Here is a 13,915-nt window from a genome sequence, read left to right as displayed (position 1 = left end):
TATACTCATTATCTTTAAGACATTTTTCTCATAGAAAATCTCAATACTAATATAATGACAAAGTTATGTGTAGATAGTAAGCATTCTATTATTGATAAATAATATTAGAAGTATTTAGATTTAAGTTTTGGTTTGTCTTTGTTTCTTACATGCAGATAGATATATCAATTAATTTATATTTGTTAGCTACTAAGAAGAATTAAAGTTTTTGTAATGTGATATTAGGTTTCATAGTTGTTTGTGTTTTTTTAATTGTAAGAATTGTGTTTAATGTACTTATAGAGAAGAATAATATAAATTATTATGAACGTATTTAAAATGATATAGACAAAAATATACTATATTGAAAAGGGTTGTAATAGTAATTTAAATTTAGGAATAATTTATCAATTTTATTAACTATAATAATTTGAAAGGGTAATGAATTTAAACAACTGACATGAAGTGTATAATTCATTAATATAGAAAATATTTTAACCAATATTAATTACATTAAAAATATGTTGAAGTGTTAGTTTTAGGCATGAATATATATTTCTTGTGGTTGTAATTACGTAAATACAATAACTTTCAAAATATAAAGCTTTTTTAATACAAATTACAGTATTCTTCATTTAACAATAAACTTTACTCTAACAAACTTTTTGTACACAATTTTTCAACAATAATACATATGTTTTATTATTTCAAAATTTATCAAAAAATTATTATACCTAAAATTAGCTATTAAATTTGATGATAAATTAAATTAAATTCCTAATCAAATTTAAAAGAAAAGTCGTCAGTATGCACGGATCTCAGGCTATAGTTTCCTATGTAATTAAAATTATATGTATTTTATTTATATTTCTAAACTTAAACTTAAATTAATTACAAACCAAATCAGTGGGGAATTTTATCAAATATATATGCTCAATTATTATCTTCAATGTTATATTAGTCATACATAATTGAAAAGATAGTCATTAAAGATAATTATTTTATCATTCAGAATAGTTCTTCTAAGTATACAAGTTTCATGTTCAACTCATACTAACTCATATTTACATTTTCATTCTATAATGCTCTGACTTGAACATTGAAGAATATTTTCCAATAGGACCTCCTCTCGGAAGAACTCCTCTCATAGTAAGTAAAGGCTCTTCACCTTCCCCACAGCTTGTCCAGATTGTCTCCATTGATAAGAACAATTATTAAAACTAAAGTTACACTTAACATCTATAACAGCTTGAAAAAAAATCTTTAACTTTCACACGCCCTCAAATAAAAGAAATTAGATGTCCACCCATTGACATGTCAACTATTTCCTGTATGAAAGTGTTACAAGATGGCTTCTGAGTTCTAACAAAACTGTTCTGGACTAAGAAGAATTGAACAGAATTTGGTTTTATCCATTCCTTACTAGCTAATTCATATTCACAATCATACAAGCCCCTGATGGGAAGAAAATTTACGGCTCTCTCTGCCGTCGGGATCTTCGAACAAGGTAAATACGCCCATAAACCCACTGTCTACCTAATCTTAAATCCGATTGCTGCAAAAATAATAACATCATTTGTCATGCAAAGAGCAAAATACTTGCAACTCTTGTTTACATTGTCAAGTTTCTATTTTCTCTACTCAAAAAATGAGAATTAGATCGCGGTCTAGTTTTACAAACTGTCTTATGCAAGAAGTAAAAAAAACATATTTTATTACCTCAGCTTTGGTACGAAATTCCAATAAGCATTCACACACATGACAATCTGCTCTATGAGGTGAGTTGTTACCCTTGTCCGTTCTCACAAATGCAAATACCTTAAAGAAAATGAATTCAACACCGTGAGAATGATTCAAGTGAAGTATGAACATTAAATTGTGCTTCTCTAGCTTGACAAATAGGACCTCTCAGTCGACCAATGAGATGGGAAAAGAAACTAGACACCTATATGACACTGTCACTGTGGGAGTCTTTGTATATAACTCAGTGACTGACCTCTTCTCCACAATTTGGACATGAACCCTTTAATGCCGCTAAATCCACTCTCCATAGGCCCTGAAGCACCTTAACTGTGGAAATACGCAATTAGTAACATAAATACAGAAGCAGCCACGCTGAAATAACGGTGTTAGCAAAAGGGTAAAACTTACACTCGATTCCTTCCTAAGGTGTTTAACAATTCATGTAATAAATGTTTACATTAAAATCAGAAAAGTTTTTGAAAGTGAAAGTCTAATTCCAATTAGGGAAAATGCTAAAAGTACACAAGGAACCACTCAATTTAACTAAACTAAAGGGTTTGTCATTTAGTTTGAACTAGTGTTTGGAGTTCAAATTCGGAAATGATTTTTACCTGAAGCTGAAGCAACAGGGTAGCCAATAACCAAACCGAGTGCCGTGAGGATAACGCTGTTGACCACAAAAAGAAACCCTACTCCTGATGCTTGACTAACATATGATAATCCTCCCGAGTCAAATGCTTTTTGATAAGCTGTGGTAACAGTGTACAATATAGGCCAAACACAAGCTGAACAGCCAAGTGCAAGAAACAGGGACCATAAGCTTGCTAGTGCAAAAGCCATAGAAAGATCTTCCTGCCCTACATCCACAGTCACTCAGTATAATTCAAGTGGAGAAACCAATAGAACAAAAAAAGGAAGGCATGGGAACCTCAACACCACACAAAAATTGTCCTTATATCCAAAACATGCAGAAGACACTAGGAACATTCAACTGAAATACATCACACCACACACAAATGTAACTGTCCAATTCTTAATTTCATTAAGAACACATTGAAAACCAAAACTTGATAATTCAAACGAGGAAATTGGAGAAGAAAGTTACATCAGAATCAGCATATGTGGAGTGCCTCCGGATACTGCATCGAGGGTACTTGACAACCGACTTAGAACCATACCACTTAAGCTTCAACTGTTTCCATAAGAGGAGTTAATATATAATTAAGAGACTTAAGGTGTAACGAAATGTTGAGTGGTGAATTCAAGAAAGTAGATAAACACCTCTATTCTATCAAACATGTCATCGAGTATCAAAGGATCTCCACTGTAATACGCATCCCGCGCCTATAAACAATCCACGTTCGTTGCGTTAGCCCTTGAATGAGTGCAGAGTTAATGATTTTTTTGTGGTGATTATATTAACGGGTAAGTAAAATTGAGGATGAAAAATGGTGAATTGAAAAGACGCGTGACCTGAGAGTAAAGAGCTTCGAGGGTTTCTTTGGTGGCGGTGTGAAGGGGGCCAACGTATATGCAGGACGGCGCACGAGGAGGGTCGACGCAGGCTCGAACGGAGAACAAAGAAACGGCACGGTGGCTTCTGAATCTGCTGGATATGGTTGACTGCACCGCGCTGAAGGCGTTGCTGCTACACGCGCCTCCCATCACCCTATCACCCTTCACTTCGTTACGCTTTAAAATTGAAAATTGAAAATGGAAATGGAACAGAACAGAACAGAACAGAGAGAGGCCAACCACATAAATAAATATAGAGACAGAGATCCGAATTCATGAGACTGCGTCACTACTTGGATTTGGTTTCGCCCCCAAAGCTATGAATCTCGTTCGTCCTCTTTCGTTCTTTGTCTTTTCTCTGTAGAAAACACCAAAAAAATGAAAATAAAAAAACAAAATTGCGTTTGCCGGGAGTCGAACCCGGGTCTATTGCTTGGAAGGCAATTATCCTAACCGTTGGACTACAAACGCTTTCATGCTATTTGTTTTAAACATTTGATATGTATTATAAAAATACATAATTAAGCTGAAAAGAAAAGAATGAGTGTTGTGTTTGAGGAGTTAATGGAACACTGGAACTGAACCTATTGCTTCCAATGCAATGCAGGGATTGCTTTTGAAATTAGAATGCTCCAATGAACACTCTTCACCCTTTCTTTTCCGTAACGTAACTGTAAACATGTCTTTGCAACAACAACATAAGCTCTAACAAAGTATGTGTTCTGTGGATAACTAAAAAACATCTTCATGGAATCATGGTTCGTCCAATCAAAATTCTGCTTTTCTTTATGTACGTTCCAGATTTTATATGTGGATAAAATATCACTAGATTTATTTTAATAATTTTTTAGAGTTGTATTTTATTCATCAATAATTAGTGTTTGTATCTGTGTAGATGACGAGACCGGAGTAATGTTAATCCACTTGATACACAATTCGTTGTCGTGATGATAGTTTCTGAATTCTTCAAAGTTTTTCCTCTCCTTCGCGTGTGCTCTGCCAGTCGGTGGGGTACCTACGATTGCACTCCGACACTCAAGTCAGTGCTAGTGCTTAGTCTGTTCTTTTAGGATATTAAAAACGTACATTTTCCCGTTTAGAAATCTTATTTATATGTTGACTTTGGTCTCTTCACGCGTGTGCCAGATAATCGGTTCACTAAGACGTGTGTAGTGGTCACCAAGTCGTATGTAGTGACTTCCTAATATCACGAAAGTGTCTTTCGCAGTGTGTCTTTGACTCTTTCAACGTTAGTTATAACTGTTTGCCACATACTTATTACGTTATATTATTAATTCGTGCTTTCGATTGTCCTATATCAATCGGTACAATTAGTATTATGTTTCAGACATTCCTTCGATCTTGCTTTGAAGATTTAAATATTCATTATATCAAAATACTAATGAATAAATTGTTAAGTATATATAAATTAGCGTGAGAAACATGACTTTTTTTAAATATTTAAGTATGAAAACGATTATGTTTTGTTGCCTAATCTTCTAAGAAAAACGTTTGGACTTGAGTCAACATCTCACCTAATTATAATCCTTCCCATTTGTCGTATTGTGCCAACTTTTGTTTCTTTGAAGAAATGCGAAATATTATATTTAAGAAATATTAATATTTTGTTTGGATTATAATTTTTTCATTACTTTCTAAATTATAGATATACTTAGATTATATTTATTACATCTTTATAAGGTTTTAATTTACTTGAGTTTTACTCTACTAAATAACTTCTAAGATAAGATAAATCTTTTTTAGCCCTTAATCTATGGCTCTAAAGCAAGGTGTCCTAAAATAAAAATATGAAATAATTAAAAATAATTTTCCTTTTTACAGTAATACCCATAGTGTGGAATTAAAAACAAGTGTTACATCAATTAATCAATTAAAAAGAAGAAAAAAAAAAGACCACTGAGAGCATATGATATAAACAATTTTGCAGTAGAGTATAACGTAGTATACCTTGGTAAACGCGAAAAATAATAATGAAAAATATAAAAGGTAGAAGAAATGAGGAAGAGATGGTTGGTGGCATTGGTTAGAAGATTGGTGTAAAAGAAACGAAACAAGAAGCAAGAGCATGCGAATGAAGAACACCCAACCACCCATTTCATAACTTGCCTCGTTGCCCTTTGTTGGATTTTCCGTTCACTAACTCCCAAACCCCCAAATCGTAATCACTCCAATGAATTAGATTAAAAGTTTCAATCTTTTGTCAAAGGGTCGACGAGGAGGAACATGATGGGGAGCGACCCATCGTCTGCAAACTTCGAGGTCAAGGTCCATCCGCGCCGGGATGCCACCTCCCAGAGACACATGTCGTCGCCGTCGGATCCCCCCGCCGTGAACGATCGCAACTTCAGCCTCTTCAGGCGCTGGTTACCCTGGCTCGTGCCCACGTTCGTCGGGGCCAACATTGTCCTCTTCATCCTCACCATGTATGTAAACGATTGCCCTAAGCATTCCTTCACTGGTAGCTCTTCATGCGTTGCCCCTTTCCTTGGAAGATTCTCTTTTCAGCCTCTTAAAGAGAACCCTCTCTTAGGCCCTTCTTCCTCCACGTCAGTTCTTGTTTCTTTCATCTCTAAAAACACTTTTTTTTTTTTTTTTACTTTTATCATCTGTCATACATTTTTACAACTACTAATGGATAGTATAACCAGTTATGTTAATGTTACTGTGTAGGTAGATATCCATATTTGTTGGGTTGGAGCTGTTTTAATTCTGCTATTGACAGTTTTTTATTTATTTTGAAAACAAATGTTTAGATTAGGGAAGATGGGTGCTCTTGAAGTGGATAAAGTTGTTCACAGACACCAGGTTTGGCGCCTCTTCTCTTGTATATGGTTGCACGGTGGGGTTGTTCATGTGCTTGCCAACATGTTAAGTCTTGTTTTTATTGGAATTCGCCTTGAGCAAGAATTTGGATTTGGTATGGTTCTGGTAATTATCTTTGCATTGTCCCATTATATCATTTCCTTTTTTTCATGACAACAAAAACAAAAATCACATTATTATATTGCCTTAATGTTCTTGAAGTCAAGAAATTTAGCAGAGTTTAGCAACTATCTCAGTTTCAGATTGTAATATATACTTTGCTCGTCCTTGGCAGTTAGAATTGGATTTCTGTATGTGATATCCGGTTTTGGAGGGAGTTTGCTGTCTGCTCTGTTCATACCAGAAAGTATATCTGTTGGTGCTTCTGGTGCATTATTTGGTTTACTAGGGGGCATGCTATCAGAGCTGTTCATAAATTGGACAATATATGCCAACAAGGTGAATGATTATGTGTTCTATTCAATAGTGCTTGCTTTCTGATAAACAATCCGCCCTGCTCTTCGTGTAACTGACATTTTATTTCTTCTGCATTCTATGTTTGTATTCTTTTGCAGTTGGCAGCTTTATTGACTCTTATAGTCATCGTTGTAATCAATTTAGCTGTTGGAATTCTTCCACACGTGGATAATTTTGCTCATATTGGAGGATTTGTCTCTGGCTTTCTTCTTGGGTTTATCTTTTTGATTCGCCCCCAGTTCAAATGGGTTAGTAGTAGATATTGTAGGAAGTCTAGCTCTGGACCTGCTGGACCTCCGGTGAAATACAAGCACAAACCTTATCAGTATGTACTGTGGGTCATATCCTTCGTATTACTGATTGCTTGGTAAGTTCTCTTTTATTTACGACTACAATTGGTCACATTCGACTTTTTGGCTAGCCAAATTCTATCAAATTACACTGTTTGAACCACAAATTGGAAGATTCTAACAGCTTCGTTAAAAAAGTTTGTAGCCATGGTAATTAAGTTTCTGAATGTCTGCTTACAAAGGCTCTGTTAGAAGCATTGGTGTTGGAAAGCTCTCTTTAACTGGTCTCTCAGTGGTTTTGTTTATCCTGGCTTTTCTCCCTTTAGGATGGTTCTTGATCCTCCTAGCTCTGAGTTCTTTGTATATTGCCTATGTTTTTCTTCCATGGCAAGATTTATAAATTCATGCTACAATGGTATATTAATTAAATCTTATGGCTTGAGAAGTACTACTTTTTCTTATTGTTTAACTTTAGGATTTTATCTCTTTTGGTGTGTTCTGCAATTTGATTTATCACACTACGCCCCCAAATCTGAGCGTTCTATATTTTGACAGGTTGGTTACTGGGCTGGTTTTGCTTCTTCGAAGTGTTAACCTGAATGACCACTGCTCATGGTGTCATTACTTAAGTTGTGTCCCTACATCAAAATGGAGCTGCAAAGCACAACAGTTTTATTGTGAGGTTAGTGGCCTTTCTTGGTGTACTTGGCATCCATGCAGCTTCCTATAGCAGAAGCTAATGGAATTAATTATGTGGCTGTGTTGAAAGAAATTATATGATTTTGTTGCCAAAATTTAATGCCCGAGAATTCAACCACATTATCTTAAGAAGTTTGCTTACAATGTTTTTTCGATATCTAAGTTGATTGGTTTTGATACGGATGTTTTCTGATGCAATGCTGCAGTCAATCCAAATGGGAAATCAGCTTAACATAACATGCTTGAGCAATAGGAAAAGTGAGATTTTTCCTCTTTCAAGAACCAGCTCGACGGATGCTCAACAACAGATATGTTCTCAACTTTGCAACTGATATCATAGATCACTCGTGCAACATTTCTCAAGGCAAATGCCTTCAGCAACTTGTGTATATGATCATACTTGCTGATACAGAGATATTATTTCTTCTGGATAGGGAACAAGGGTTGTTATGACCGCCATTACTAGTATATTCTTACCACTGTTTTTCCATCTTAGTTAGAATTCTTTTGTAACATAAAGAGATGAAGTTATATTTGATTAAAGAAGCAAAAATACTTGTCAAATATAGTAAATGTTGTCAAATGGATTGATTGTAAAAAAAAAAGATGCATAATTTATAGCTTTGGCTTTTGTTTCAGGTCAGTTCTTTTTGTTATACAGTGCTAATCCAACGATTCTATTATTTGCTAAACATCCGAAATCTTCAAATTTTCATAACCTGTTACACTTGGTTCTGATAAAAAAAAAATTATCCTTTGACAGTTGGTGCTGTGATATCTCTAATTTTTGTTTCCTTAAGAGGCTAAGGCATCAACGGTTCAACACTGGTGAGAGCAAATCCAGTATACTGACCAAATCATGAAAATGATAATTGACAAATGAAGCTGAATTGTTTCTCATGTGTTTTCTCTAGCTTCTACACAAGACCACTGAATTGGTACTATTTCTTTTTGGTGGGGGGTAAAAGTGGTCAAAGCTTGATGATCTATATTTTGCCCCACTAATTTCCGACATTACTCAATTTTTTTCAATCACCTCCTATTCATTTCAAAATAAATTTCTAGAATGTAAGAGTTAAATTTCGACTAGTTTATTCTTAAATAAATGGAAGTTGGTAAAATAGTCTTGGGTTGCAGAAAGAAACATCCCAATATAGCCTTCAATTTCTTGGGTACATATTTAGTTCCCACTATTTACTTCCTCCCTTGTGTTTTGAATCTTTTGAATTTATTGAAGATGGAATAATGTTGACTTTTGTCATCCTTAATTAAAATTCACTTACTCAATTCTGAAAAAAAGTTGACAGAGTTGAAATCAACTAAAGATCCTACTTTGCACAGTTGTGTTTTTTAACATTGTTCTGTGTTAAGCGATTCTAAACATCGTTTTGGAAAGAAATGAAGATTTATTTTCTTTATCACTTGGAGGAAAAATAAATAAACTATATTTTTTTAATTTTTATAAAGTTTTAATTTTTTAAACAGAAAAAATATCAAATTTATGTTTTTATCTTATACAGTTTTTTAAAAAAAAATCAAGTTAAAAAGGGTAGATTTCTGATAGGTTATAAAAGACCATTTAGAAGTGTGAGAGTATTGCAGGGTTCCTGGTAGATGCCTTGAGTAAATGAAGTGCTATGAATGAAAACAATTATTAGTAGTTCAACACTGTTGTCTTAATAGGGTAGGTTCTTTAAGAGTTTGTGATGTGCCACCTAATTTTTTACGGTTGGATTGAGAGAATTTGTGATTCCTGGTAAGAAGAAAGAACCATTGATGGTTTGTAAGGTAGATGGTAATGGTAAATGCTTTTTCTTGTTCACATCACCTCAAATTTTCATTCCTAATTCTGTGGCCCCCCTCTGCATGTTGTAACCGGCAGTTAAATATGATGGTATGGTAGTTGGTACTTTGGACATGGTAGTTATGAATACGGATAAGACAATAAAGAAGGATGTTAGTTGCGCCATAATCTTAGGAACACCAAAAGGAGAAACAAAGGAAAAAGTGTAGACAATGTGTTCCTGTGGGATTAGAACATGAAGCTTTTCAATTATCGCAGTGAGCTTTAAGAGAAAACTTAGCTTTTCACTGAAGTTAAAGTTGTCCATTGAGGCAATAAAATGGTCCAAAGTTGAACGCAGAGCAAGTCTTGGGAATATGATTGCTGCATCTGCATGCATGCCAAATTCAGTACATCTACTCCACGACATCATCATTGTTCCTCATAATACGTTTTCAACCTTCTTCTGGTTTCAATATAAATTCTTTTTGAAGGCAAATCTTGGCAGATGAAATTGCTAGGGACAAGTTGTTTCCTCCCAACTATAATTTGTTGGATGGGAATTGACATAGCACCGATCCAAAAGATGGTGTGGAACTTGGAAGGATTCATCTTGCATCATCAATGTCCTTCAAGATCAAATGATGCCTTTTTCAAAATATACAAATGTGAATCTTTAAATTGTATTTTTATTTATTTATTGTTGCAAAGATTTGATGTACATAGAAGATGGTGTAACCCATTAAAGAAGGTAAGAATATAAAAGAGTTGAAGGGCAAAACTGTAAAAGTAAGCATGATTATGAAAAGCTTAAAAAAAAGGAAGAAGCATCTCGAAGACTTAAATGGAAGGTTACATCGAGAATCATGGAGAGGGAGAAGTTGTGACTAGAGAAGAAGAACACCATAGTCCAATAAGAAAAAACAAAAAATTATTATTTATGTTATTGAAAACTTTACACTTTAAAGATATAACCGAATATAAAATACAAAACTTCTTTATATAGGTTTTAAAAACCCAAATTGAAAGAAATTGATACTAGTAAAGAATGACCTCATCTTTTAGGTGTTGAACGATCTTGTCTAACATGTGTTAGACAATCCTCGTTTAGTGTGTTAGATAATCTTAGTCTTCTATACACTAGACGGTTTTAAACTTCTTAATCTGAATTTCATGTTTAAACTAATTTTAACATACATGACAAAATTGTATGGAAGAACTCTAGTTTCACCTTTTGATTTCATAAAATATATTAAAGTGTGTCTAGCATGATCATCAACAATGGTTAAAAAATATTTATGTCCATGAAGAAAATGAATACTACTAATATGATCTCATATATCAATATGAATCAAATTAAAGGTATTTAAAAAATATGTATTACTTTGTTGAAAAGGTAGTTTATGTTGTTTGGCAAAGTGACATATATCACAAGCAGTTATAGAAACAAAATGCACATAGAATTTTTTTTTGTAAATGTACTGAATGGTTCTACTACCATGATGTCCTATTTTGTATAGCCAAAGATCAATATTGTGGTTTTTACAATTAAGAACCGAAAAATCATTCTTCTTAAGATTAAGATAAGAGATAGTATAATCCCTGACATAGATTTAGCTTGTCCAATCATCTTGGATGAAATATTCTCCTAAATCTAACTTTTCTTATGAGAAAAAATTAGTTTGCAGGTTGAATCTTCAATGAGTGTCTAAATAAAAATGATATTAAAAAAGAAAACTTATGTATATACAAAACATTAAATATGACAATTTTGGAAAATTGAATAGTTCTAGCATGATAAGCAACACTGAAAGATTCATTAGGTAATTTTATATTGATAGGTTTAATTTTGTAAAAGGTAATAAAATGTTCTTTAAAATGAGTCACTGATGACTAACACCAGTGTCAAGAATCTACAAAATTGAACCCTTTGTCTATGTCTTTGGTGTAAAAGTTTCACTACTTTGAATCTAGTTGATATAATGACTTGATGTTGATGGTTCTAAAAGTTGTAAGAGTTTATGTATCTGTTATGCAATGAAAGAATTTCTTTCTAGTTTCTCTTCCCAACCGTGACTATGTTGTAAAGAATCATTCTTTATATTTAGATTACTAACTTTATCTTGATTCGTAGTGAATTGTTCAATTTTCACTATTAAAAAAACTTATTAAATAAAAACTAATTTTAGAGACAAAAAATAATTAATTGATACATCGACTAAATTAGATATTATTTTAGAGTCTAAAAAAATTATTGGTATCTAAATTATTTTCTAAATTGGTATCTAATTAGCTACCAAAGTTTTAGTTACCAATTATTTATATTCTAAAGTTGGTAGCTAAAATCTTGGTAACTCATTAAAGAAGGGTAAAACTTAAAAGAGTTGAAGGACAAAATCGTAAAAGTTACATTGTTTCTGAAAAGCAGAAAACCATAAAAGGAAGAAGTCTCTCGAAGACTTCTATTGTTATGTGCAATGGAAGGTTCTATCGATAACCATGGAGAGGGAGAAGTTGTGACCGAAGAACAAGAACACCATGGTCTAGGTAAGAAAAAATGAAAAATTAATATTTTTGTTATTGAAAACTTTACACTCTAAAAGCATAGCCTGATTTACAACACAAAACCGATTTATATAGGCTTTGAAAACTCTAACCGAAACAAACTGATACTAGTAAAAAAGGGTCTCATTTTTTAGGTGTTAAACAGTCTCTTTTTATACACACTAGACAATCCTCATCTAATATGTTGGATGATCCTCGTCTAATGCGTATTAAATGGTCTTTTTCTTTCATATATTAGACGATCTCATCTTCTATACACTAAATAGTCTTAATATAAGATGTGTTAGACAATTAGTCAATCTAATATATGTTAGTCAGTATATCACAATATACAATAAATTAGTGTCATATATGTTCCAATTTTTAAAAACCATGTAATCACAGAATATAAAAGTTTATGGTTAACTTATTTGAAAATTTTAAAATAAATTCATATTAATGTTTTTTCAATTAAAGAACTTTCACTAGATATTAAACTTCTCATAACGTTCAAAAAGAAAGAGTTATTTATGAATCATGACACATTTCTTACACGTAACACCTTCTCACAAGAGTATAGGTTTATGATAGATATTAGAGGCAGGCACATTATATACATTATTTTATTTCTCAGCAAATTTAGTGTATTTTTTGAGTGAAACGGTAACATGACACATGCATTGTAGAAAAACGTTATTTACTTAATTTAAGGTGTAATGAATGAGTTTGTCCATTAATGTTGTCTCCTCTTTATTGTGAAACCGGTGTTGATCCCCTCTATCTCTTGTCTATCCTTCCCTCCTACTGTACATTCATTCCAAGTGCAGGAAATCATTCCAGACGAACAAGGTGGGCTCTTCTAAACTAAAGCAAGAACAATCCCATAATGTGGTTTATTATGTGTATTTTTCACTGTGGCCAAGTTTTATAATTGGTCAGCAAAATTTTGAAATTTACTCAAGTCAATGACGGAGACAATTAGTACTCATCTTTTCGGTATTTCGGACTCTCACTACTATTCTGGATTTTCGGTTATAAACTTCACTGGTTTAGGTTTACGTTGGCTATCGGGTATGGAATATGGACTCTTGCTTGTCTGGCTTTGTCAGGTTCAACTCTCGACATCTAGGCTCAAAATCAGCTTTGGGATGGATTACAAGGGACTTCGATTATAAAGTCAGAATCTATATGTTTAATTATCAAATAAAATTCACTCTACATATTTTTGAAGCATACTACCTATTTATAGCGCTTATTTATTAGATTTTTGACTTAATTAAACTTTTACCTTTTTACACCTTACAATATTAAATATATTTTGATAAAGTGTTTTCTAATTTTATTATTTATTTATTTAATTTAATTTTTTTGTTATAATGATGACTTCGTAACCTTTCAGTCTTTCGGTCTAGCAGTACAAGAGTATAAGAGCAAAAAATATTTAGTATTAAATGAAAGTTATCTTTTGAAGTTAAAGTTAATGGTAAATGAATTAACTTATAATATAAGTAGGTGATATTATCCTTGAGGCACAAATATTGACAAGAATGTGAATGCATTCTTAGGTCTATATTAAATATCACATGGAAGGAAGATGATTGATAGGGATGGAAATGGATAAAGTTGTAGTGAGTAACTCAATATTTGCAACTTGGTGGGGGCACCCCATCTTCTCTACGTTACTGAATGTTGTGGATTTTGGTGTAGTTTTCTTCACACATTCACACCAATCACCACATGCAATCTTTTGTGGACTGTCTTTGCCTTCGGTCACAGAGAGCATGTGCAAGACAATACTAGTGCTGCATTCTGAGTTGCATCCACACCATTGCAAGGGAAATATATGAAGAAGGTGTTAGATTAGGGGTCTAAATTTATGTTAATTTAAGGAACTTTAGGTCAAGATGCTTATGGGAAATGGAGACTTGTTGACTACCTTTATTCCAAGCATTTAAATATGTCATATTTTAGTTGAAGGGAATGAATCTATTTACAACCATCAAAAAGGAGAAAGCTGATTTGGTCATCGATGACCCAATAAATCAAAACCAGCAATTAAGCC

At 33.1% G+C, this 13,915-nt stretch overlaps 2 protein-coding genes and 1 non-coding gene across 8 annotated transcripts; 1 reads left to right on the top strand and 2 right to left on the bottom strand.

Annotated features, from left to right (window-relative positions):
- Positions 1-965: 965 nt before the first annotated feature.
- LOC137816993 (uncharacterized) lies at positions 966-3,692 on the bottom strand. 6 transcript variants are annotated; one of them, XR_016520971.1, is made up of 8 exons: positions 3,478-3,616; positions 3,196-3,391; positions 3,004-3,066; positions 2,828-2,914; positions 2,334-2,574; positions 1,925-2,049; positions 1,699-1,797; positions 966-1,534 (listed from the first exon to the last, which is right to left on the bottom strand). XR_016520971.1 is itself a non-coding variant. In XM_090302326.1 (8 exons), exons 1-8 carry the CDS (start codon positions 3,480-3,482, stop codon positions 1,451-1,453), a joined length of 849 nt encoding a protein of 282 aa, XP_090158452.1. In that variant the 5' UTR covers positions 3,483-3,692; the 3' UTR covers positions 966-1,450. The 6 variants fall into 6 exon arrangements, 4 of the variants coding, with proteins under 4 accessions (XP_090158452.1, XP_090158453.1, XP_090158451.1 ...); XR_016520972.1 differs by having other exon boundaries at positions 3,196-3,399; positions 3,478-3,608; XM_090302326.1 differs by having other exon boundaries at positions 1,976-2,049; positions 3,478-3,692.
- TRNAG-UCC (transfer RNA glycine (anticodon UCC)) lies at positions 3,637-3,708 on the bottom strand. The gene has a single exon. It is a non-coding gene; the product is annotated as a tRNA-Gly (tRNA).
- Positions 3,709-5,196: 1,488 nt separating this feature from the next.
- On the top strand, positions 5,197-8,169 carry LOC137816992 (RHOMBOID-like protein 1). Its single transcript, XM_068620183.2, has 6 exons — positions 5,197-5,804; positions 6,012-6,175; positions 6,356-6,519; positions 6,636-6,904; positions 7,383-7,509; positions 7,733-8,169. Exons 1-6 carry the CDS (start codon positions 5,482-5,484, stop codon positions 7,856-7,858), a joined length of 1,173 nt encoding a protein of 390 aa, XP_068476284.2. The 5' UTR covers positions 5,197-5,481; the 3' UTR covers positions 7,859-8,169.
- Positions 8,170-13,915: the final 5,746 nt, after the last annotated feature.

The sequence above is a fragment of the Phaseolus vulgaris genome, chromosome 5, assembly GCF_051622355.1.
Source record: "Phaseolus vulgaris cultivar YP4 chromosome 5, ASM5162235v1, whole genome shotgun sequence".
NCBI classification, from domain to species: Eukaryota; Viridiplantae; Streptophyta; class Magnoliopsida; order Fabales; family Fabaceae; genus Phaseolus; species Phaseolus vulgaris.
This window is presented reverse-complemented; position numbering and strand designations above follow the sequence as displayed.